We start from the raw sequence: 22,474 nt of genomic DNA on the forward strand, positions 1-22,474 counted from the left end.
TTTTAAAACTGTGGTATCAGTAAGCATATAAATAGTATTTTATTATTTTCTTTTCAAAATCTCTGTGTATAGTGAATGAAATGTTAAATGTGTTTAAATTATATTTAGGCATGTGAAAAATGATTTTTCAGCTTTTCCACTAACTTTTTGTACTCAATTTAAGTAAATAACTGTCTTAATCAATAATGGCAACAAAATGATTTTTCTATTGGAAGTGTTCTTATTTATGGAGTGAAATAAGTGCAGTGTTATTACAGTAAACACAATTTCTCATTTAGTAGCAAATAATATTGCATCTAAAATTAGCAGATTGGAATATTTCAGAATGTTTAATGCATAAATTATAAAACTCCTAGGTATAAAGTGTGTGCTTAACATCACCTGCATAAAATACTCCTATGAATTCAAAGGTGTGTTGTGGGTTTTTTTGTTTGTTTTTTCTTGTTTTTCCTGACAATTGAAATGGATAAACAAATTTCCATTTTTGGTATGTTTGGGGCACATATTGCTGTTTTCATGACAAAAATTTGAGTCTTTACACTTAAAATTTTGGTATATGGAATATGAGGCTTGGTGTAGTCAAAGGAAATGTTTATTTGATGGTTTGTTTGCCTGACTCCTTTGCTTTTGGACGCAGCACACTGAGGTTCATCAGTGATAATTTAATTCAGTATCACTTCAAAAATAGAACTTCTCTTGTAATGGTTATCAGCTTCTTATGTTCTCCATCTCTTTTTCTGCTGCTGTAAGTGGCATGTGGGTTCAGTTCAAGCTGGAGTTCTCATTTCCCAAAACATTCCCCATTGGGATGTTGGCTCTGGGAGATGTGAATATGAAACAACTCTGAAATGTACTTCTGGACTTCATTGCCTATCAGTAAATCTGTGTTCCTGCCTGTGTTTCATGGGTTATAAATCAGCAGTGATACTTGATTTCTCCTGTTTCCTGTGGCTTGAAGCACATTCCAAGTGTTTTCATGTCCTGGGTTTCTCACTAGGTCCCATCCATCTTCTAGGGGAGAATTCTGATGCCAGCAATGGAAGGGATTCCTGCCAGCTCAGGTTCTTTGTGGGCTTTGCTTTTCACTCTCACAAGTGTTCAGTGGGACCCTGGGAAGCAAGGGACTGAAGCTGAAGATCTGAAAGAGTGTTGCATGCACGTGGTAGCTTGTCTAACCAAGTATATTGAAATGTAATTTTTATCTCTGCTTTATGGGACTTCAAACACTTATTAACTCACCCAGAACGGCTGTGATGGCCTTATCTCAGAGCCTTGAAATTGAGTCTTTATCAGAAACATAAATCATTTGACACAGTCCCTGACCTTGGGGCAGGAAAAGACCAGAGACAGGGGGAAGGTTGGTTTGTCTGTCCTCCTTTGGGTTGTGATTCACCCATTCCTCTGGAGGTCATTGTCAGGACATCCTGGCAGGCCACATGGTTACTTCTGCAAGGGTACCTGGATGGCAAATACAGGGGCTCATTGTGTTCTGGTTCTGAGTCAACTTTCACCTCTGGAGCACAATCCAGCAAAATAAATAAAACACTGAAATCCTTGTCTGATTTTTTTTCCCTCTCTGCAGCCCCAAATGCAGAGAACCGAGTCAAACACACATTTATTGATGCACATTCCCAGCAGGCTTCCATTTATATTTAGTGTGTTTTGTGTTAAAAAATAACAAACCTCTCTCCTGTACAGTTGTTTTCATTTTGAGCTTTTCACGTGCATGTAATCTGTGTCTTACTGAGAGCAGTGCAAACTTAACTTTATTTTCTAACCACAGGACCTAGAAGTGAGGCAATTTTGAGTGCTTGAATACCAAACTTGCAGTGCAGTACTACTGAGTGTGTTCATATCCAACATTATGACAAAGAAATGAAGCTGGAGGAAATAAAAGTAATATATGGAACTATTTTTGGCATTACAGCTAATGAACACTCTTTATCTTTAGGGTAATGCTCTTAACCATGTTTAATCTCTGCAGTAAGGTATTGGTGCCACTGATAATTGCTGTAGTGCATTTCTGGAAGCATTTTGTGCTCCACTGTACCACATAGTAAGCTAGAAAATGAAATTTAAGCCTCATATTTACATGCAAGGCCTAATGGAGGAATTTGGTGAGTAGGATTCTAGCTCAGGAGTTTCTGTTCCTGTTGATGTCACAGCCTCCCACAGAGCAAGTACACAAATACACCATTTAATGAGCTTTGAATTTAAAGGTCTTTGTGAGCCTTCTCTAAAATATGACAATACATTTTAGTATTGGATATGTCCTATTCCAAGAGACATTTGGCTCTTCCTTGGGCTTTCAGTGACCTGTGACCAGATATTTTTTTTTCAAGTGTTTGTGTATTTGTCACCTGTTTTATCTAATGAGCTTCCGTTTACCCAAGATTGGAATTGAATGCACCTGAAAACTGTAAAAGTATGATTAACTTTTGGGGGGTTTTTATGGTTGGTTGACTTTGGGTTTTTTTGTTTTGTTTCTACAGGTAAAATGACATATTTTTGTGGCATGCTATTTTGTAGTTCCTAGTGTGGACAATTTATCAAGTAACAAACATAATTTTCAGAAAACAATGTATCTCCAATTTACTGCTGCACTTTAGAACTGTGAATATCAGCTAATGCCATTGCTCCTCAAGAATCTTTGGTCAAAATCCTGGTTGAGTTACTTCTCTGTATTTATCTCATATTGAATTAGGCATGAGTTCTTCTTTCATCCCTAGCCTGACACAGGAAAAGTAATTGTTTAATAACGTTTTAGAACCTTGAGAAATCAAGAGTGTCTCAGCCAGAGGTTAAGATATCTGGACTACCTCCAGAATTCCCAGTCTAATTACTTTCTTCTTGTTCAACTGAAACAAATTTATCTTTAGAAAATATGAAATGTCAATGAAATATGAGTTCCTGTATTAAACATATTTTTCAATTAGACTAACTGGAAATATGTGCACAGAACTAACTTTTCCAAATTGAGGATATTAATTTCCATAGAGTTACAGTAAAAATAGAATAATTACTACCTCTCTTTTGACTCATCAGTTGACAAAAGAATAATTACCTTTTTGGAGGTATTTTTAACTTAGCCTTATAAGCATAATGACTCTTGTCTGATTTTAGCATGTGTTTAATATTCCAGACCCTATATGATAGCTATGTTTAAAAAGTAGTATGTGTGCTATTTTTATTTATTGCAGTTTTAGCAGTACTTCCCAAGCAAGGGATTGAAGGAAACAATGTGGATATTATGCTTTTCAGGTATATTCATAACTATTTTTGGCTTGTCCCTATTAAAGGGGAGGTTTGATGGCTGAGACAGGATTTCAGATGCTGTTTTCTTTTAGATGTGTTGCCTTCTACTGGAATAAAGTGGCAACTTCTGAAGGAAAAATGTATTTTATTGACAACTTAGAAGAATATCATAGTATAATTTAAATGCCTCTACTGAAGAATGAAGTTTTCAATGAAAGGATGAACTCATGAATGAGAAAGAAGCATTTTCAAGTTGTTATTAAGAAATTTTTCTAAAGATAGAAACCTGGAGATATGTGAGTGTGTAACTGCCCAGCTAAAAAGATATAAATAAAGAAATCATATATAAAGGATAAGGATAATATATCCTTTTTAAAGGATATAAAAAGAACATTGCCATATGAACAAAGTGAAAACCAAAATAACCCAAATACCTTTAAATTATGGTAATTACTCTGAGCAGCCTTTTATGGGATTGATTGTGGGCTCCAGCTGTCATGGAAGTTGTTTGAGTTTTCAGATTAAATTGTTGCCTCACATGGAGCTATGAAGCATTAGCTCTGTGTCACTCACCCAAATTAAAGGTTTCCATTTCTAGATGAGCTCCTCATCTGGGTTGTGCCAGGGAGTTGAGGATTTCTGTGGAATCTCTTTCAGAAGGGGCAGAGTCACAGCTCTTGCCTTTATGTGCAGCATTTCATCCAGTGTTGTGATCTTAAAGGTTTTATTGTGTTGGAGGCCAGAGATCCTGGAGCTTTTCCTCAGTTTTTCCATGAAGATGGCTGTGCAAAAGCCCAGCTCCTTGGAACTGGAGATCCTCTGGAGCTGGAGGGAGACTGCTCCACTCAGCAGGAACCTTTGCAGTGTCACTTTGGGGTGACACCACGCTGGGGTGGCTTTGCCATCATCAAATCTGCTGCAAAGCCTGAAATAGGGACACAAACTTTACAGCATACAACTCTTCCATTTCCATTTGTGCTCACCTCCTGCTCAGTATGGGGTTAATCTGCTCCTCAAGAGGGGTAAAATTGTCCTGCACAAAATTGGGAATAAGTTGCACCACTGGACTGGCTGGTGTGGTGTGACTGTGTTCTGGATCCAACATTGCCGTTTCTCGTCTTTCTACATTGCCAATTTATTTATTCAGGACCTGTGCAAGGCACTGGTTGAAGGACACATTGCTCCAGAAGCAGCTGGAGAAAGGATGTCTGGTTTGCCTATTTCTTTTTTTTTTTTTTTTTTCTGGGCTTTTTTTTTTGTCTGTTCAGTTTTTTACTTAGAAAACAAGCAAATATTGTTTGGATTAAAGGGGGGAAAAAAAAGTCTACTATGTAAAATTTGCTCAGAACTCTCTCTTTGGTTTAATCATCTAAGAACAAATGAGATTTTCTGTTGGGAAGTAGTTTTATATGGATTTGTGTTCCTTGCCCTTGTGCAGTAGTACTGCCAATTATATTTATTAGCCCTAAATATTAAACAGCTGGAAGGATTCCATTGTATATAAATAAGACATTTGAGACCTGGAAGGTTGCCATTTCTAATACAGCCAGCTGGTGCTTTTTACAGTTACATTCAGCACAACACTACTGAATTTCACTTCCATTGAGTGTTGTGTTAATGACAATGGGAGAACATGGGGTGGTTTGGGATTTCTCTAGGAAATGCCATTGTGGAAAAATACATTGTTCTGAAAGACTGGCTAGCAGGGAAATGCTATATTATGCACCTGTTTTGTGCATTTTGATGTAAATATTTTTTTTGTTTATGTGTTTTGCTGGCAAATCCAAAACAAGAAACTGCAGGGGCTTTTCAAATGTGAATTTTTAAGTGTTCTTGTGCCACAGATGTTTTTCACTTTCTCTGTTGTGGTGTTGTTTTCCCATTTAAGTAATGGTTTCATTTTTAAAAAATCTTGCTTGCTGATTTTGCTCATTCTTTGATTTTTTATTTTTTTTTTTAATGCAGGCATCATTGTTATGGTACAAGAAATAGCTAAAATATTGCCCCACTATTAATTTCTTCCTAATCTATTTGTTAGAAAACTGAGGCATGAATGTGGGTGAGGGCTATTTTCCTGTTTAGGTAGCCAGCAACAGTTTGGAGAAGTGGATTCTTCCCACTTTTAAGGGACTGTGTCCTGATCATTTCTTTGCAATCATTGCCTGTGTGGGTGGATCCATCAGTTTTTGGTGCTGGGTAGTGCTTTAGGTGAACAGAGGATGGTGCTGGACAACCTGATACTTTTTTTTGTGTTATTATTGAAACTTTACAGGAGCTGATTGTTGTGAGCTAAATGTCATGTCTAACATTGTGTGAAATAATTCCTTGAAGAAATTCTTTTTTTCTCCAGACTGCCACATCCACAGCTTTGTGTGAGCTCTATCTTGGATAAATTTCCATCTCTGAAACAGCCACATTTAGAGGCTGAATTTTACCTAGTTTATTCAATGCTTGTGGAGAAAGGGGCTTTTATAAAAAATATTGTTCAGTACAGATTTCAGCCATGGGGACTGTTGTTTTGAGAACTTCCCAGAAAATCTGCTTAACCTGTGAGATAAATAATATTGAAACTTGCTTCTTCATGAGATATATAGCTTAGGAGAAAAAAAAAAAAAAAAAAAAAGAAGCTGTAAATGCTTTTTCTTGTCCAAGCTCTGAAGGGGTGTTTGAATGCTGGATTCAGATGTTTGTTAGGAAGTCAGATGTTTTCCTCCTGTGGTGACCTTTTTACCTCTCTGTGATTAAGAGGCTTTTGCTTGCTGATGGGTGAGAATCAGCTGTCCTTACAAATCTGATGATGAAGTACTCATCTGTCTCCTAATTAGAGATGGGGGAGAAAAGATGGTTTTCCTCATCCTTCTGCAATTTGGTTTGATTCTTAGTTGAGTATTCATTCCCATGATAAGGCGTGCACTCTTGCTTTCTCAATATTGTTTGTGTGCTTAGCTTTTGTAAGACAGTTATTCATTATACCATTTATTTTATTTCACAGTTCCTGAAAAGCTCAGAAGCATAAAGGCGTGGAACACAGATCTGACTGGTTTGGATAATCTGGGATAAATTTGGGGCTAGTTGTATGGCAAAATGCTAGACCTCAGTTTTTCTTGGGGAACTTCACTACCTGGATACTCTAAATGAGTTTCTCACGTCACCTGAGCACTCAACAGACAAGATATTAATATTTTGTCTTGGTTGAAATTCTGAAACTGTTTTGCTTAGCTATGAAGAAACCCAAGTTTTAGGTTGAAGCTATGAGTGTACCACAGTCTGTGTCTTATGAAGGTTTATGTGAAGGAAATGATAATTTCACTGCGTGTATAACTTAATCAGAAAACTCTTGCAATACCATTTATTCTTCAATTTAAAACTTAGAAAAAACTAAAAACCTCTGGCTAGAGCCAGTGGCCTGAGGTAATTTCATTGCTTTTTGAATGTTAAATGCAGAAAAAAATTTTCCATGGTACTTTTAAAGTTTCTTAAAGTCCCAAATCAGATCATTCTCTGTCCTCTGATCTCAGCTGCTTGGTATTTATGGGCCTTGAATCAGCATCTTTGGTGGTGTTATGAGAAAGTTTCCATCCTGATGAGCTGCCCTGGAATGCATTCTCCTATAATATGGTCATCACAGGGTTTTTGTTAATAGCAACCTTTAAGAGCTCTTGCATCCTGCTACTATTTTGCTAAGCTTTTAAACACCATGTAAGGAGGTTCTCTTTTTTTAATTTAGACTTGAATTATTCAAATGCTCATCTCAATTTGGAGTTTTATACTTTGTAGTTTAAGAGTTTTATAGCAATGTAATGCTGACTGGAAAAATGGGGTTTTTTTTCCAATCACACAGTTGCATATATATTGTATTGTAAATCCCAATATCCCTCTGAAATATCCCTCTGTTTCTTATTGAAATCCAGATTTTTTAAAAAAATTGTGATGGATAAAAAGACACAGAAAGTGATGTCACAGGCAGGATGAAAGAATTGAGATCACTCATGTCCTAGATTCCCATCTTGAAAGAGCTTTTCATTGAGACTGCTCATGACATCCTAGAAACGTCCTACATTCACTTCTGTACATTTCCTTTTGTAAAGAGATTGCAAGAAATAAACCAAAGCCTTAAGTCCAGCACAGTGCCAGATCTTGGAGAAGAAAATCGTTTTTGGCCCAACTTTGTCACTCAGAGGCATGAGTTAGACCCTCTCACTGGGGAACTGGAGGTTTTTCTCCACCACTGAAAGCAATCTCTTGTTTCCTGTCATTCCCAGTATCCAAAGAAGATTTTAAAAAGTGAAAAGCAAACAAAAGAACATTTTCCAAAAGCCAGATTACATGCTGGGAAGGGAGTGGTGCTATGGCACTTCTGGAAATGCTTGAAAAGTATTGAAAGTGCCTGAAGGCATCAGGGGAATATGGCATAAATACTGTATAATAATATGAATTCAGAAACTGTGCCCCTCATCATTCTGTCATAGTGTCCCTGACACTTTTTTATAAACATCTTCCTAAAAAAGTTTGAATTTATCATTCCCATTGGACTTGGAGGAGGATAGTCCTGTCATTTCACCATTCCAGAATTTAGGCCTTGCCTATTAATTTCCTCTCTAACAATAGCTAACTGATAAATATCCATTAGTTTTGTACAGTATGGAAAGAAAGAAATTCCAGCTGGGACACCTTGAAGTGTAATGCTCCATGGATCAGAGCTTGAGATTCAGTTTTTATTTGTTACTTTAGGGTCATTTGGTTGATAATAAATTAGGCCAATGTCCCCAGGCTGGGTTTGTTTTGTCCATGGCAGTAACAGGTGAGTGATCTCTCCCTCTCCTTATCTAAGCCCACAAGTCTTTTGTTGGATTTTCTCTCCCCTGCCCATCTGTTTTATTAGTTTCCCTGCTTAATTCCATTCCTGGAATAATAATTTCTCTCTATTTATTATTTTAAAATTGTATTATTTTTAAATTTTTTTAAAGAAATTTTGTAGCTATTTCTGCTTTGCAGAGCAAATTGAATGCATGAATTGGAAGTACCAAAGTAAAATTAAAACAAATATGAATACAGGTGTTTGAGAAACCTTACTTAATAGAAAAAACTCAATGTTTTACCATTAAGCTCCCTTTGAAGTGTCAATACAGAGGTTTACTGGGAAGAGTTGCAATGTATGAGCAATGCAAATGTACTGCTTGCTTTTTACTTTGATCATGATAATTGTTGAATTCCCAGATGTACTTGGATCTGGTACATGATGATTTGAATCATCTTCAAGTAGTTTTGGTGACTTATTTCATCTTTTTCTAATGACATAGCTGCAGTCTCCACAGCTTTATAACTGTTAAAATATTTTAGTCAAATAAGCACTGAGTGTGGCATTTCCCTTCAGCAATCCTTCAGCATTAAATCATTGATCTAAAATTTTGTTGTTTATGTAAGTGGACTAACACAGACTTCCAGGCAACTTGATCTTCATTGAAAATTACTGAAATTATAATTGCATGAAATTATAAATTATTGAAACTTCTGGATGAAGAGCATAGTAGTGGTGCTGCCTTTGTTATGCAAGTGCTATATCTACGTTGAGAAGTCTGTTGGATAAGACACTCCTGGCAAAAAAAAATTATCATGAGACTTGTTCAGAAAACTAACTTCTTGCTGTGGAGATGTTTTAAACTGTGCCAGTTCCTGGTTTTGGCTCTGTCTCCCTCTGGACATTTAAAATAGAACTGATTAGAAACTATAATGGAAATGATAACCACTGAATGACTTCTGAATCAGTGAGAGCTGCTTAAAATGTCTGTGAAATTTGGTTTCATTATATAATCCTATCTAGTTTCATCCAGGTGCTGTTACTCAGTATTTATTTGTCCAGGTAAGAGCTGCAGATAAATCAGTGCATCCAGCTTCACTGGAGGCAATTATGGCTCTTTGAGGCAGGGTTGGATCATTGGCTCAGGGCCTGTGCTTGTGCAAGGACATCTGTCAGAGGAGGGTCCTTCACTCAGTTTTGGGAGCTGGCAGAGGCTGGGAGCCAGGGTCCAGCTGCCTCTTCTGCAGGCAGCAGGTCTTCCTTGTGTGGCTGGTGCCAAGCTCTCCAGTGGCCATGGGCTCCAGTGTGGTGCTTTTGATTTAAAAAGTCCTTGCACTGCCAGCTCTTTTTGGAAATAGATTCTGTTATGGCATGCTGCAGCATATCAGCTGCTGTAGACACATCCAAGATTGTGTTTTAAACTCTGTTGAGCTAGTCAGGAAGAGATAAAATTTGTGTATAGTCAGGTCTGTAAAATGGATTGCACTAAACTTGGTTTCAATTAAAGGAAAGAGTATTTACACTGCTTTTATCTGCTGGTTTAATGACATGGTTTAAAATCACATCTTCAGTGCTGTGTGGACAATTTCATTGTGCAGACCAGCTCTTAGTCAGATCAAAACTTTCTTAAATTAGTGGGTTGAGACTGAGAACTCTCAGATGCTACTCTGATATGTCCATGGGGTTTTTTTCCTTTCTTTGTATATGTGTGTGATGTACATGCATTGTAAACCCAGGAAACTGTAAGCACTTCTGCACCACGATTTTTGTCTCTATAGTGGGAACAGTTCTTTCCTCTCCTACTGTCTGAACTACTCTAAAGTCCTGGAACAAAATGTGCTTATGTAAAACAAGTAATTATTAGGCTGAGATCTTAAATAGAAAATTGATATGACTTGATTTTTGAGGGAAGATGTTTTTCTGGTAGGAATTCTTCTCTGTCTCCCTTCCCCAGGAGTGGCAGTGACTTCTGACATTGATCCTCCAGTTTTTGTTGTGGAGTTTTTATTTTTTCCTGTGATTGGTAAATATTCCTCTTTGCTATGGGTGACTTTGGAAACCAGGTAGGACTGGTATGTGAGTAACTCTCAAGTAAGAAGCCCCTTCCTTCATGTTCTGGGTGAAGAGAGTTTGTCAGCTGAGGACTGCTGTAAAAACAAATCACAACCCTGTGCTCTTCCAAAACCATTCTAGTGTCACAGCCTATGCAGGCCACAGAAGAACCAACTAATCAAGATATGGTAAATTGGAAGTATTTCTTAGTCCAGCTCAACACAGTTTCCAGAGTTACTGCTTGTCTGTATGTATATCCCAAGGAAAATCAATTGTCATGCTTTGAATAAATGCAAAAATGTAACATTTTATTGCAACTGTATGGAATTTCAATCGGAGCCTGGGCTTTTGTTTATTCTTAGAAATAAAGCTGGTTATAGCAGTGCAAATGTGTGTTGTCCTTGAGGATCTCCTCCAGCTGAGGTGAGTGTGGTGTTGTAGAGGCATGGAATTGTGGGTGAAAGGACAGCACTGCTTATTGTTTAGGAAATCACAGGTTTTTAGCAATGCAAAACAGCTGTAGCATCTCTTTCATCCACCTTCAAGTAAGTTGGTAAAAACTGACTTGTTAATGATGAATTCTGTGATGATTTAAGATGTTTTTAGTTTATTAAGAAAAAAGTAAGAGGGGGTTCAACCAGACCTTATCGTTTATTTTATAGTGATGCCCAAACAGAGTTATTTTTGCTTTTTCACAGCTTTTGGTCTAAATGTCCTTTTTGTTGGAATAACAATTAATCTGAAAGCATTTTCTTTTCTTCTCATTTAATTCTTTTCTTCCAGTGGGAAGAGATCAGCGGTGTTGACGAGCACTACACTCCCATCAGAACTTACCAAGTGTGCAACGTCATGGACCACAGCCAGAACAACTGGCTGCGGACCAACTGGATCCCGCGCAACTCGGCCCAGAAGATCTACGTGGAGCTCAAGTTCACCCTGAGGGACTGCAACAGCATCCCCCTGGTGCTGGGCACCTGCAAAGAGACCTTCAACCTCTACTACATGGAGGCTGACGACGACCGCTCGGTCAAGTTCAAGGAGCACCAGTTTACAAAGATCGACACCATCGCGGCCGACGAGAGCTTCACCCAGATGGACCTGGGCGACCGAATCCTCAAGCTGAACACGGAGATCCGTGAGGTGGGGCCCATCAGCAGGAAGGGCTTCTACCTGGCTTTCCAAGACGTGGGCGCCTGCGTTGCCTTAGTGTCGGTGCGGGTGTACTTCAAGAAGTGCCCTTTCACCGTCAAGAACCTGGCCATGTTCCCAGACACGGTGCCCATGGACTCCCAGTCGCTGGTGGAGGTGAGGGGCTCCTGTGTCAACCACTCCAAGGAGGAGGAGCCCCCCAAGATGTACTGCAGCACGGAGGGAGAGTGGCTGGTGCCCATTGGGAAGTGCTTGTGCAACGCTGGCTACGAGGAGAGAGGCTTTGCCTGCCAAGGTAACCGTGCCCTGCGTGCCCGTAGCTCTGCTCTGAGCTGGGGCTGCCCCTGCTCCCTGTGTTGGGTTGTGCTCCTTTTCTCCAGGTTCTGGATCTCTGCAGAAATATCAGTCAGTTAGGTGGGAAAATTGCTGTGCAAGTGGGGTTTGGTCAAACTGTGTTAGTAAGGTAGTTTGCTAAAAATATTTGGTAAGAGTCAACAGCTGATTTTTAGCAGCAGATTGTGCAGCAAATCTAGCCTCTCCTACCAATCTTGGACCTTCTTCCAGTTTACAGTGGTTTTCTTAAATGTTTGTGTCAAAAAAGTGATTTTTTACAGTGTCTTCTTGTCTTTTATACTTCGTGTCTCGATATATGACTTTTGCCAATGAACTGTGTTCATAATTTGGAATTGGTCGGTAAAAAACATGTGGTATTGCTCCTGTAGCAAAATTACTAAATGCAGATACATTTGGAAGATCAATAGTTGAAGTTTATTCATAAATACTCCTGTATTTTTACTCAGTTTTCTCCAGCCTTTTGATTTCTGCTAACTGTGGTCATGTGAATGCTCCCAAGAACAAAACTACACTGGGGATTTGGATTTTTACAGAAATGGTCCTTCTTAGAAACCTTAGAGAAATGCATGTTGTATTTACTAATTTTAGTATCAAGCAAGATGATAGCAGCTAACATTTTCATGCTTTTTATAAAATTACATTTTGAAGTTTTGTGCTGATTCAGTCTTTACACAGCGTGCCTTGAAGGGTGCTGGCTGAGTCTTGTGTTAAATATAAAAGTGAAAATTAAACAGTAATGTCTGGAAATCCCATGGTTGGAAGCAGAATAGCTGAGATGTTTACTGTGGGGTTTGTGTATATGTAGAACAGAAATTTAAAGTATTCTGAACCTGGTTGGGACAGTGCCTACTCCTTTTTTATCAGTCCTACAGCAATACTTATCTCAAACAAGTAAGTCTTGGGAAGTTACTGAGAACCCAATAAACCATAGCCATGACTTTTTCTCAGAAAATGACAGGTGGACATCTGGGGGAAGGGGTAAGAGTTCTTCCTTTGCTTTTTCTTTTAAGTAGATGTTAAATAATCTTTTGCCCTTGAATAAATTGGGTAGCCAAGTCTGAGGATGCTTTTCTGGGGTTAGATACAGTTATTTATAAAAAACAAAGTAAGCTCTTCTGTCAAGAGCTGAATTCAGGGGTGGATATTTTATTGTTCAGAAATGCTTTCTCCAGGGCCTCCTACAGCTGCACTTAGAAATGCTAAAACATGAGTGAATCTTTTATCCCCTGCATATATTCCTGCTTGCTGCAGAGCCTGTGTTCCTGTAAATGGCTGGAAGCTGTTGGTTTGGTGTTTCAGTCACACATGAGCACAGAGAGACTACAACTGAGCAAAAGTGAAGCTAAATAAATTAAACTAAACTTTTTAATAAAATAAGTTCTCAAATGCTTGAGGCAGGCAAGGCAGCTCCTACTGAGTTCTGCAGAGAAAATCAGAACATAGAATGAATATATTTTTCTGCTTTGGTTTTTTTCTTTCTCACTCACTGTTGATCAAAGGGGTTTTATATGATGAAGCCATTAACAATAGCAACAGGTCCTTCTGGTTTGTTCTGATTTAACATAGAATGTTCTGCTAACTTTTCTTGGAAGTCATATTGATCAGATCCTTTCAGTGTGCTGTGACTGAAGTGGCTCTTTAGAAGCAGGAACTCAAAACCTCACATTTTCTGGCATCAGTGGTGCTTCAGTAGTTAGAAAACTCAGAAAATCTGTTCAGCTTTGACCTCAGGATCAAGGCTGCTCCTGCATCTTTCCTTTTCTTTTTCTTCTCTCCTTCTCTTGCTCCATCTTTTAGGGTGTTTAAGGATTTTTGTGTTTGTTTGGGGTTTTTTGTTTTGGTTTTTTTGTCATTTAAAGGGCAGTATCAGGATTGTGGCAATGTAACCCCAAAATGGTGTTAAAGCATGGGCTGGAATGAAGACATAACTTAGGAAAAATATGTTTTAGTTGAAGTCTGAAGGAGTAATTAGTAGCAGAGGTTATTGTCTTCTCAGTGGCTGAAAACATTTAAGAGCTTCTCAAGCTCAGGATCTTAAGAAATCACTACTTGATCCTGTGTTCAGACTGTTTCTGATTTTGTTTGTTCCCATAATGCTGGTTTCATAAACAATGTCATTTTGCATTAGCAGGAGATTATCACTGAGGACTGAAATGAAGAACCTTAATGGTATAAGATCAGCCTATTTAAATTCCATTCAGAACAGCTTTTCTTTGTACTTGGAAAATTAGGCACAGTCATGGCCTCCCAAAGAACACAAATGTCACCAATTTCCTTGACTGCTTTCTTTTCTCTGCATAACCAGGAAAAGTCAACATAAACTCAGACCATTTTTAATTATTGGTTCATATTTTTATAACATATTTGTGTGTAAGCTGTGAAAAGCCAGCTCAGCTGATGGGTTCTTTCCTGGGTGGAATATTGTTCTGCTCTGGATCCTGTTGACTGATTTTTTTCCTGTACAGCAGCAACATCCCTACTTGTCAGTCAGCAAAAGAATCTCACTGTGACCATCCTTGTCCTCTTTTTTGTGTGTTTGTGGAGCAAAGATTTCCCAAAAATTATACACTTGAGGTTAACAGCTTAAGATTTAATTCCTCCTCTAGCAAAGGCTTGTGCACCTGCTCACTGTTTTGGAGGGAGTTTGTTTGTTTGGAGGGATTAGTTTGTCTGTTTTGTGGTGGGGAGCAAGTTGGAAAAAACACCTTTCATACCCATTTTTCATCTTAATTAATACATATATAAGTTAATTAAAACGGTATATATCATAGACTGTAGGCTGTTTGATATTACAGCTTTTTTAGCATCACAGTGATCCTGTCTATTTAATCTTATTTTAATATTTCATGGTTGAATGGGCCTTCTTCCTCACAACACCTTTTATAAATTATATTTTCCTGTCACTTTGACCAAACTACATTTTCCTGCCATCTTCTCTCTCAGAATTAGTGTGTTTAATTAGGGGGAAAAACCCCCAACTAGCTGGAACCACACACTAAGCTTAATGCTTTCTAATAATCTCCATCCTGCTCCTCAGTCAACAAGGAAAAAATCATCTTTTCAATTTGTTCCCCATCAAACAGGCAGAATAGATCAGGTTAGATCTGTCTTAATATTCTTTCTCTGACAGTGACTAATGGCATCCTTCTAAGGAAACTAAGGGAAAGTATAAGAAACTAAATAAAAGTGCTGCTTTCCTGGTAATGCTTCTGCCAATTTACTGCTGATTTTTTAAGATTTAAGACACATTTTGCAAGAAAGACTATGTACAATAGAAGCCAGTGACCAGTCTCTTGGTAATTTGTCTATATTTTGACCCATTTATATTTGTAATCACTTAATTTTGGTGGCAATGAATGCCCTATCCTGCCTTGTGTGGAAACCATAATAACTTCTTGCTGTGTTTAGCCCTTCTCTTTTACAGTCACTGGGATAAGGTTTCCCATGTCCATGTAAAGTGAGGAAATAGCTGCTCCCTTTTCAGCTTCCACATGAGCAAATTTCAAGGCCTCTTTCATGTCTAATATCTTTAATACCTCTTGTCTGAGCTTTTCCTCTCTACTAGTGCCTTCTTTTTTAAAGGACAGACTGGTTGCTCTATACCTCATCCCTTTTTGACTGCCTCAAAGTAAACAGTGTGGTTTCTATGAAATAGGCAATGAGTCTTGTGTGCACTATTTAAGTTTCAAGTGCAGGAGGAGATTAGACAGTGGCTTAGAGTTTGGGACAGCCCAGAGACTGAGTTAAAAAAAGGAGCATTCACATCACCTGCCCAGTGAGGGATCTGTACATGGAAAAGCTTGACTCAGTTTTATTTTGAACACTATAGAAGAAATAGGTCTCACTCTCTGAAGGTTGGTTAGGTGGGGTATTGATACCAAAATAAATGGGAAAATGTAAGAGAAATGGCAGAAATCTATCTGTAGTTCTGTAATGATCTGGAAGGCTCCTCAGGGAAATAATGGAAGCCTCATTTCAGGAGTTGTTTTTTAAAAACTGCAGTAACCAGGTGATAAAGGAAATCCTGCACTGGCAGGTTTGAACTATTAAATCTTTTCCATCCTGAATGTGTCTATTCTGTTGGTTCTTTCATGCACTTCAGGAAGACAAGTTGGACATGAAAAATGTTATTTTTTCATTATAGTACACGTAATTAGCAAGCCTGCTGTGGGCAATTGTTTATCCATGTGGGACCATGAGTGAGCTTGAATCCTCTTTTGAAGGCTTCCAACAGGTGACCCTCTAGACCAAAATCAAATTTCTGGCTCCAGTTATCAAATGAAAAATTTAAATTGGTTGGTCTGAACAGAATGACCCAAAAAGCACAGAATAACATTTTCTGCATGGTGTTGTTTCAAGGTATAGTTCTAAATTTGAGTTGCTGGAATTGAGTAAGTCTGAACTGTAAATTTCCTATGTAAGTCTATGTAATAAAGTTGTAAGTTTTAATCATGAGTGACTGATACATTTTGTATAACAAATCCAGAAGGAAAAAGAATGTAACCCAACAGTTCTTCCTTATGTGTTTAACTTTTAGCTATTAATCAGGTGGATTGAATGGGAGAAAAGGGAGTGAGGGGTAAAGGAGGGAGAGGATAAGTTCATCCACTGGGCCTGGTTATTGCAAAATGACTTCACAAAATTTCTCCTAACACTAAATTTTTCAGTGCTTCAAGTTGTGCAGTGAGCATCTCCTAAATCATATTTCTCTCTCTGAGTTTCTGGAGATATGAAAGGAATGCCATCTGTGGCTGCTAAATCTGAACCATCACATCCACTGCTTGATTCTTTGAGTGGAATGACTGCTGCACTTGAGGTAAAAATATGTGAAAACATCACTAATACCAAGGAAGCAAAGCATTTCTCCAGACTTCTTTTTTTCCTCTATGCTTTAAATAACTATTTTGTCTCTGCATAAGTAATCCTAATTTTTACTTTTCTAGATCAGTAGGCAAAAAAATATGACTTTGCATGTAAAGAGAAAAAGATACTGTGAGGAACTGCTCAATTTTGTGTCAGTGAAAACAGAAAGAAAGCACAAATGTTTTTTGCAACTGCAGTTTCCCATGGAATTAATTGAGTGGCTTGGGTGTGTTACACTGCAAAAATGTGTGGCCTTAACTCTTAGACTCTGCACAGGAGTGACTATATTTAATAAAATATAGCCACTAATCATAGAGAGATCATACAATATAATAATGGAGCTATCAAAAAGTTTCCTTTTACATGAAATCTGAAAAAAATGGGGATTCAAATTTTTTAAGCTGAGGTCTGAGGTGTGTTTTCATTCCTTAGGTTTGTATTGTTTTGATTTTAAAAAGCAGGAGAGATGCTTTTTAAAAGGACTCTTAGTCTTTCAAGCTGGTAAACGAAAATGACAGCGGCTATAAATTATGAATCACTTTATTTGTAAAATATTCATTGTTTTGATCCACTTTATATTCTGTAAGTACATAAACAGAGCACAACAATGAAGGATTTGCCTTCCTGCTTAGAATTTATTTAGCTCTTACAAAAGTTGTGTCGAAGATTTCCAGATGATTTTTATGGGAGAAGAATTCTGTTGTGTTCAATACTTACTAAAGATCCCAGCCAACTTTTTATGTAACATTTTCTGACTGTTACAAATTTGGAAAATATTCTCCAATTTGTTCCTAGTAGATATAAAAATGCAAGTTTTTAAGGCAAAATTTATTGGGTACAATGTTGTGATTTTTTTGACCACATTTGTCACACTTCCTAAAGAAAAAAATTCTGTAATTATTGGAAAAGAGGGTTTTTTGATACAATAATATGAACATTCTTTCATACATGTAAGAAAAGTGTTCTTTCAACCCTTTTTAGTTTCTTGAAAAAGCCTTTACTGAATTTCTTGGGAGTTTGTAATAGAAGTATTTAAAAACATGATTATAAATATTGCTATAAAGTTTTTAACACTCAGTGATCAAGAGCTTGAATGTAACATTACTGTTGAGTTTTCTCAGAAAACTTAGCAATACACCTCTCCAAGTTGTTCAGCACTACAATGACAATATGTGGCAGGACTAGATAATTTAAAATTGAATTTTTGTGTTTGAAACAAGTTAGGAAATAGAAAGGTTCACTCAGAAATAATGGAAATATTTGCAAAAGCGTTAATGTCTTACAAAATGCAACTTAACACAGTTGTATGTTTGTTTAATTCAGATATGTGACCACTTTATAAGTGTTTGTTCTGCCACTTTGTGGGTGTGCTGGCAGTTTTTTCCTTGTCTCCCTTGCTTGCTTTTCAAGGAACACAGTGATCACCCCACTTCAAATCCTGACAAGAAAACTCCTCAAACAGCCCACTGGAACCCAGGCTTTCTCCAGTTTAACAAGTTTGTGAAACATTTGCTTGCTCTTCTCCTCACAGAAATATTTGCCTTAATTCTCTGACACTCACCCGTTCAAGAGCACTACCACTGAATTTGTGTGCAGGATTTTCCTGCAGGAATCTCCTGGATGTCTCTCACTGAGAATCCTAAAGGATCTCACTGGCATTTCCTTGACCTTTTCACTGGAATGGGTTCTCTTCTTTGGAGGTTTTCCAAAGATTAAAGACTAAATAATGAGTATCATCCTCAGCACGCTTTGTGACTTGGGTGATTTTTCAGTCTTGGAGTTGCATTGTCAGTGGGAACTGAGGAAACTTTTTCCACTGAGAACTTTTTCCATTGGTTTCCCTGCCACTGACAGAGTTTACAGAGCCATTTGACAATCCCTTCTTAGTTCCAGAGTGGGACTGATGGAGGCTAACAGGGGTTTGCATTACCTGGCAGCTGGCACTAGGCTTTAAATAGAGAGCAATTGCAGCAAGAGCTGTGAGGTTTGATAACACTCAGCTCTGAAAACGCTCTCAGAGTAAGGACCATCTTGAAAGATGAGTGCAGGACGAGGAGAATCTTCTCTGAGTCTGCTGCTCCTCAGCGTGAAGCTCAAGATGTTGTCAAAACAAGCTGCTGGCAGACATCTAAATAACCAGCAATTGATAGCAGACTGCATTGAAACACTCAGACTGTGGGAGAAGTAGCAGCATTTGCTGTTTCTTGGATGAAAAACTCAATAACATTCAGTTCATTTGTAGTGTCTTATCCTCCTTGCATTTGAAATTCTGCTATTCTGTCTGAAATTCAATGTTATTCTTTATGGCATGCCAGGAAAATAATAACTTGGACTTCACACAGCTTGTTTAGGGGGAGAAAGTTCACTGCCTAGAATTTGTTTGTGGCTTCAGCTTTAAGTGTCAGATACCCTGGCAATGAGTGTAGGTGTTGTTCTGGGGCAGGGCTAGCCCTGAAAGATGACAAATCCTTCCCAGGTCAAGGAGGTGAACTATTTCACTGTCATGGCTCTGAGGGTTCAGTGCTTGTCTACTGTAAGGTTAAAATTTGATGTGATAATTTAGAACAGCTGCTCTTTGACAGGAAGATTCACTTTCAGCAGGGGAAGGAAAAGCCAGATGGTAAAAGCTGATGCTGTGCCAGGCCTGAATAGCTGCAGAAGTGATACAGGACAGTTCTCTTCAACAATATGCTTGAAATAAGGCATTTTACTTGCCATTGGTGTTTCCAATCCCTGTGCTTGTTTTGAATTGTAACTTCACTTTTCCAGCTTTTTACAAGTACTTTTTTCTAGCTATTTTTATATAATACTTTTTATTAACGATGATGGTTAATTGGCAGAAAAGGGTAAGGGGCTTTAAAAATACCCAGTTTATTCATAGCCATATCCAGACCCCTCTTTGTACTCTAAAAACATATCAAAGTTTTATAGAATGATTTCTTCAAAATTTTCAAGTAAATTACAATGTGTTTTTAGAGGCTGTGTCCCACACTTGACTTCAGATGCTTTTAGCAGAGTAATTCACTGAAGTGACACTGATTTTGTTCACCTACTTAAATTTCAGTAAATTGAGCATGTGAAATAGCCTGAAACCTCATGAAATTAGTAATTCCCTGTGCTCACCCTAAAAGTAGTGGTCAGTAGGAATAAGGTGGTCATCAGGAGTTCAAAATCTTATGGAGAATTCATCTGTCCTCCAGTTTGGAGGAGGAGAATAATTTGTCACAATAATTAGTTCTGCATAAAAAACCCCTCTGATTCTTTTTGATGTGGCAGAGATTTTTAAGGTAAGGAGAATCACAGAATAAATTACTTAGAGTGCCCAGCTCTTAACATTGACAAAATGCCACTAAACAAGTGACCAAAAATCTTCCCCCAGCAGTGTACTCCCATCTAGAAATGCAACTTTTTTTGGTGTGTCCCATTCCCCTGTCTCCCCCCATAATGAGGATGGGACAAAAACCTGTTGTTTAAAGAAGAAAAAATTTTATTTCCTTCTCCTAGGAAAAAAAAAAAAGAAAAGATAAATTCTCTGAGGTGATTCTAGTAAAGCAATAAAATATGTTGAAATGGTCATCTGTTACCCAGCTGAGCTAAGAAAAGACCTAAAGTGTGGCAAACATATTAAAGTCAAATATTAAACATGTTCTTTGATGTTTTGCAACCCTATACAGAGGTCACTTAGGCAGAACTTGACCTAACCTGACCAGCCCCTTTATCTCTGTTAGAGGTAATTCTGAGATTTAGGTATGCACATGTAGAATTGCTTATTTATAAATGTCTACTGTAGCAAATTTTAAATGCCACATTCATATTAGGATGGTGTAGAATCCAGTAAGTAAAATTTCCTCCTTTGTTTTCCTAATAAAGAGCATAGTGTAGTCCTTATTATTCTAATTTAAAAAAAAACCTAGAAAATTATTCAAGAATGTATAATTTAGATTTAACAGGAGCATCTCCAGCTGCTGTAATGTGCCTCTTTAGATGCCAGAACAACTTGAACTCTCTGAAGATCTAACAGGATTTTTTTTCCTGATTTTGGTAATGTGATCCTAAGACTGAGATGACAGCTCTGGGCAGTTTATTTTAAGAAGCTACTCTTCAAATCTCTTCTAGGAATTTTCAGGTTTTGCTCCCAAAAGGATAAAATGGAAAACTGAAACAGGGCTGAGGGACTGTGACTTGAAATGGAGTCAAGGTGTATTAACCACGAGCATGAGATCACTGCTGCAGCTGCAAAAGTGGGGTTATCCTGGCTGGGAGGAGAGGAGGAGGCTGGGTGGGAAGCAGGACATTTCACCTGAAGAAGAAGCTGGTTAGAAATCTCAGGTAACCACAGCTAATGAACCTTCATCTTCATTAATTAATCAACCATTCCTTCAGCTCCTACTTTTATGATATCTCTGGCTTTTTTGACTTTGGATGTCCAGAGCCTTCACCTCGAGCTCAATGGAATATTTGTAAATGCAGAGGATAGAATTAGGAAGCCATGAAATTTTTATGTGTGCATGGCATTTAACAAGCAATGCCAGTCTTGTTTCTCACCCTGTGTGAGGGGATGAACTGGCAGTGAAATTAGCAGTGAAAGGGGAATCAGCTTCTGTGTCTTTTCTCTGCCCACACCAACCACAGCAGATGGTGGAAGAAAGCTGAAAGCATTTTTATAAAAGGGTCAGAATAAGAAAGAGAATGCAAAGAGAGAGATAGAGAGAAAAAACCCCACTATAATAAATAAAATATACTTATTTCACTGAAACTTAAATGCTGAAATTAGTATTCTTAAAAAAATGTTACTTACTAAGAGGCTCTCCTGACAAAAGAAGGAATTCTGATTTTAGTTCAGACAGGAGTATGAGTCAATGGTGTCTTTAAAGGAGGATGTAAATCTGGATGAAAGTTTAGTCTGTGCCCAATTACTAAAGATATTCATGTTTCTGGGGAAAAAATGTGATGACTGCTTCCAGTCCATGTTTGGGTAGGTTTCTGTCACAGTCTCACATGGAATTGGACTGCAAATAATAATATTAGAATTGTCATAATGATAGTGCTACACTGAGAGATTTAAAGCTGATGTGAGGTGCAGTAAATAGTGACACACCTGTGTTTCAGGGAGCCCTCTCTAAATGCAGCTGAACTAGAAAAGGTTTGCTCTTTTCTCAAGAGCAAACCTCTCATGAATTGTCTCTATGAATTTTGTCTGGCCAGCATTTTAATGATGTTTCCCTGGTTTTTCTTTGTGTCACTGAATTTCCAAGGGTGTGTACCTAGCAGTTTCTCAGAAGTTATGGAAATGACTTGGGGGTGGACTGGAAGATCTCCAGAGGTTCCTTCCAACCCTGACAATTCAGTGATTCTGTGAACTTGAAAGCCAAAACCCTGCACCTTGTTCTGAACTCAGTGGGCTGGGGGCTTTTTCTTGAGCTTGAAAAGCCTCTGTCCAGTGGATTTATCACTGCTCTTCAGCATCCTTAGTGGAGGGACATGAAATAAAGCACTTGTCAGTGATGTGACATAGAAACCATGGTCACATCCGTGGCTTCCCTTTGTAGGGATGACTCAGAGGTGCAGTTTATCATCCTCATCCTTTGGGAACAGCTGCTTCATGCCATATTCATGGGCCAGCAGCTGCTGTGGCCAGGGAGGAGCTGTGTGTGTGCAGCAGAGCTCTGTGTCCTCCTCTCCTGCTCTCTTTGGCCAGTTCTAGAAGGTGAGAGGAGGTATCAGATCCCTCAGAGGCTTGGAGGAAGAGGGTGGCAGAGCTTTTGGGGCTGGGTAAAAGTTAATCCTTGTTTGCCCTCACACTGCAGCCATGCTCCTGATCCGTTCTAATCCACAGCAAATCTGAAATGTGATGGCAATAACACAGCTCACAGGAGTTTTCACTCAATTGGATTTTGGGTTTTTCCTCTGATCCACAGCTGCAGTGTGATAACAACCTAACCTTTAATTTTTAATCTCTTCCCTGAACAAGTAGGCCCTGCTTCCCCCCAAAAGTCAAATACT

General features: G+C 38.2%; 1 protein-coding gene across 2 annotated transcripts in view; it reads left to right on the forward strand.

The window, feature by feature from the left end:
- The window catches only part of EPHA3 (EPH receptor A3), a 177,178-nt gene that overhangs the window by 41,582 nt on the left and 113,122 nt on the right, over positions 1-22,474 (forward strand). For both annotated transcript variants that reach the window (XM_050978116.1, XM_050978122.1), the window contains exon 3: positions 10,889-11,549. In XM_050978116.1, coding sequence (XP_050834073.1) covers positions 10,955-11,549 — 595 coding nt within the window. In that variant the 5' untranslated portion in view covers positions 10,889-10,954. The remainder of the gene's footprint in view (positions 1-10,888; positions 11,550-22,474) is intronic.

The sequence above is a fragment of the Serinus canaria genome, chromosome 1, assembly GCF_022539315.1.
Source record: "Serinus canaria isolate serCan28SL12 chromosome 1, serCan2020, whole genome shotgun sequence".
NCBI lineage: Eukaryota > Metazoa > Chordata > Aves > Passeriformes > Fringillidae > Serinus > Serinus canaria.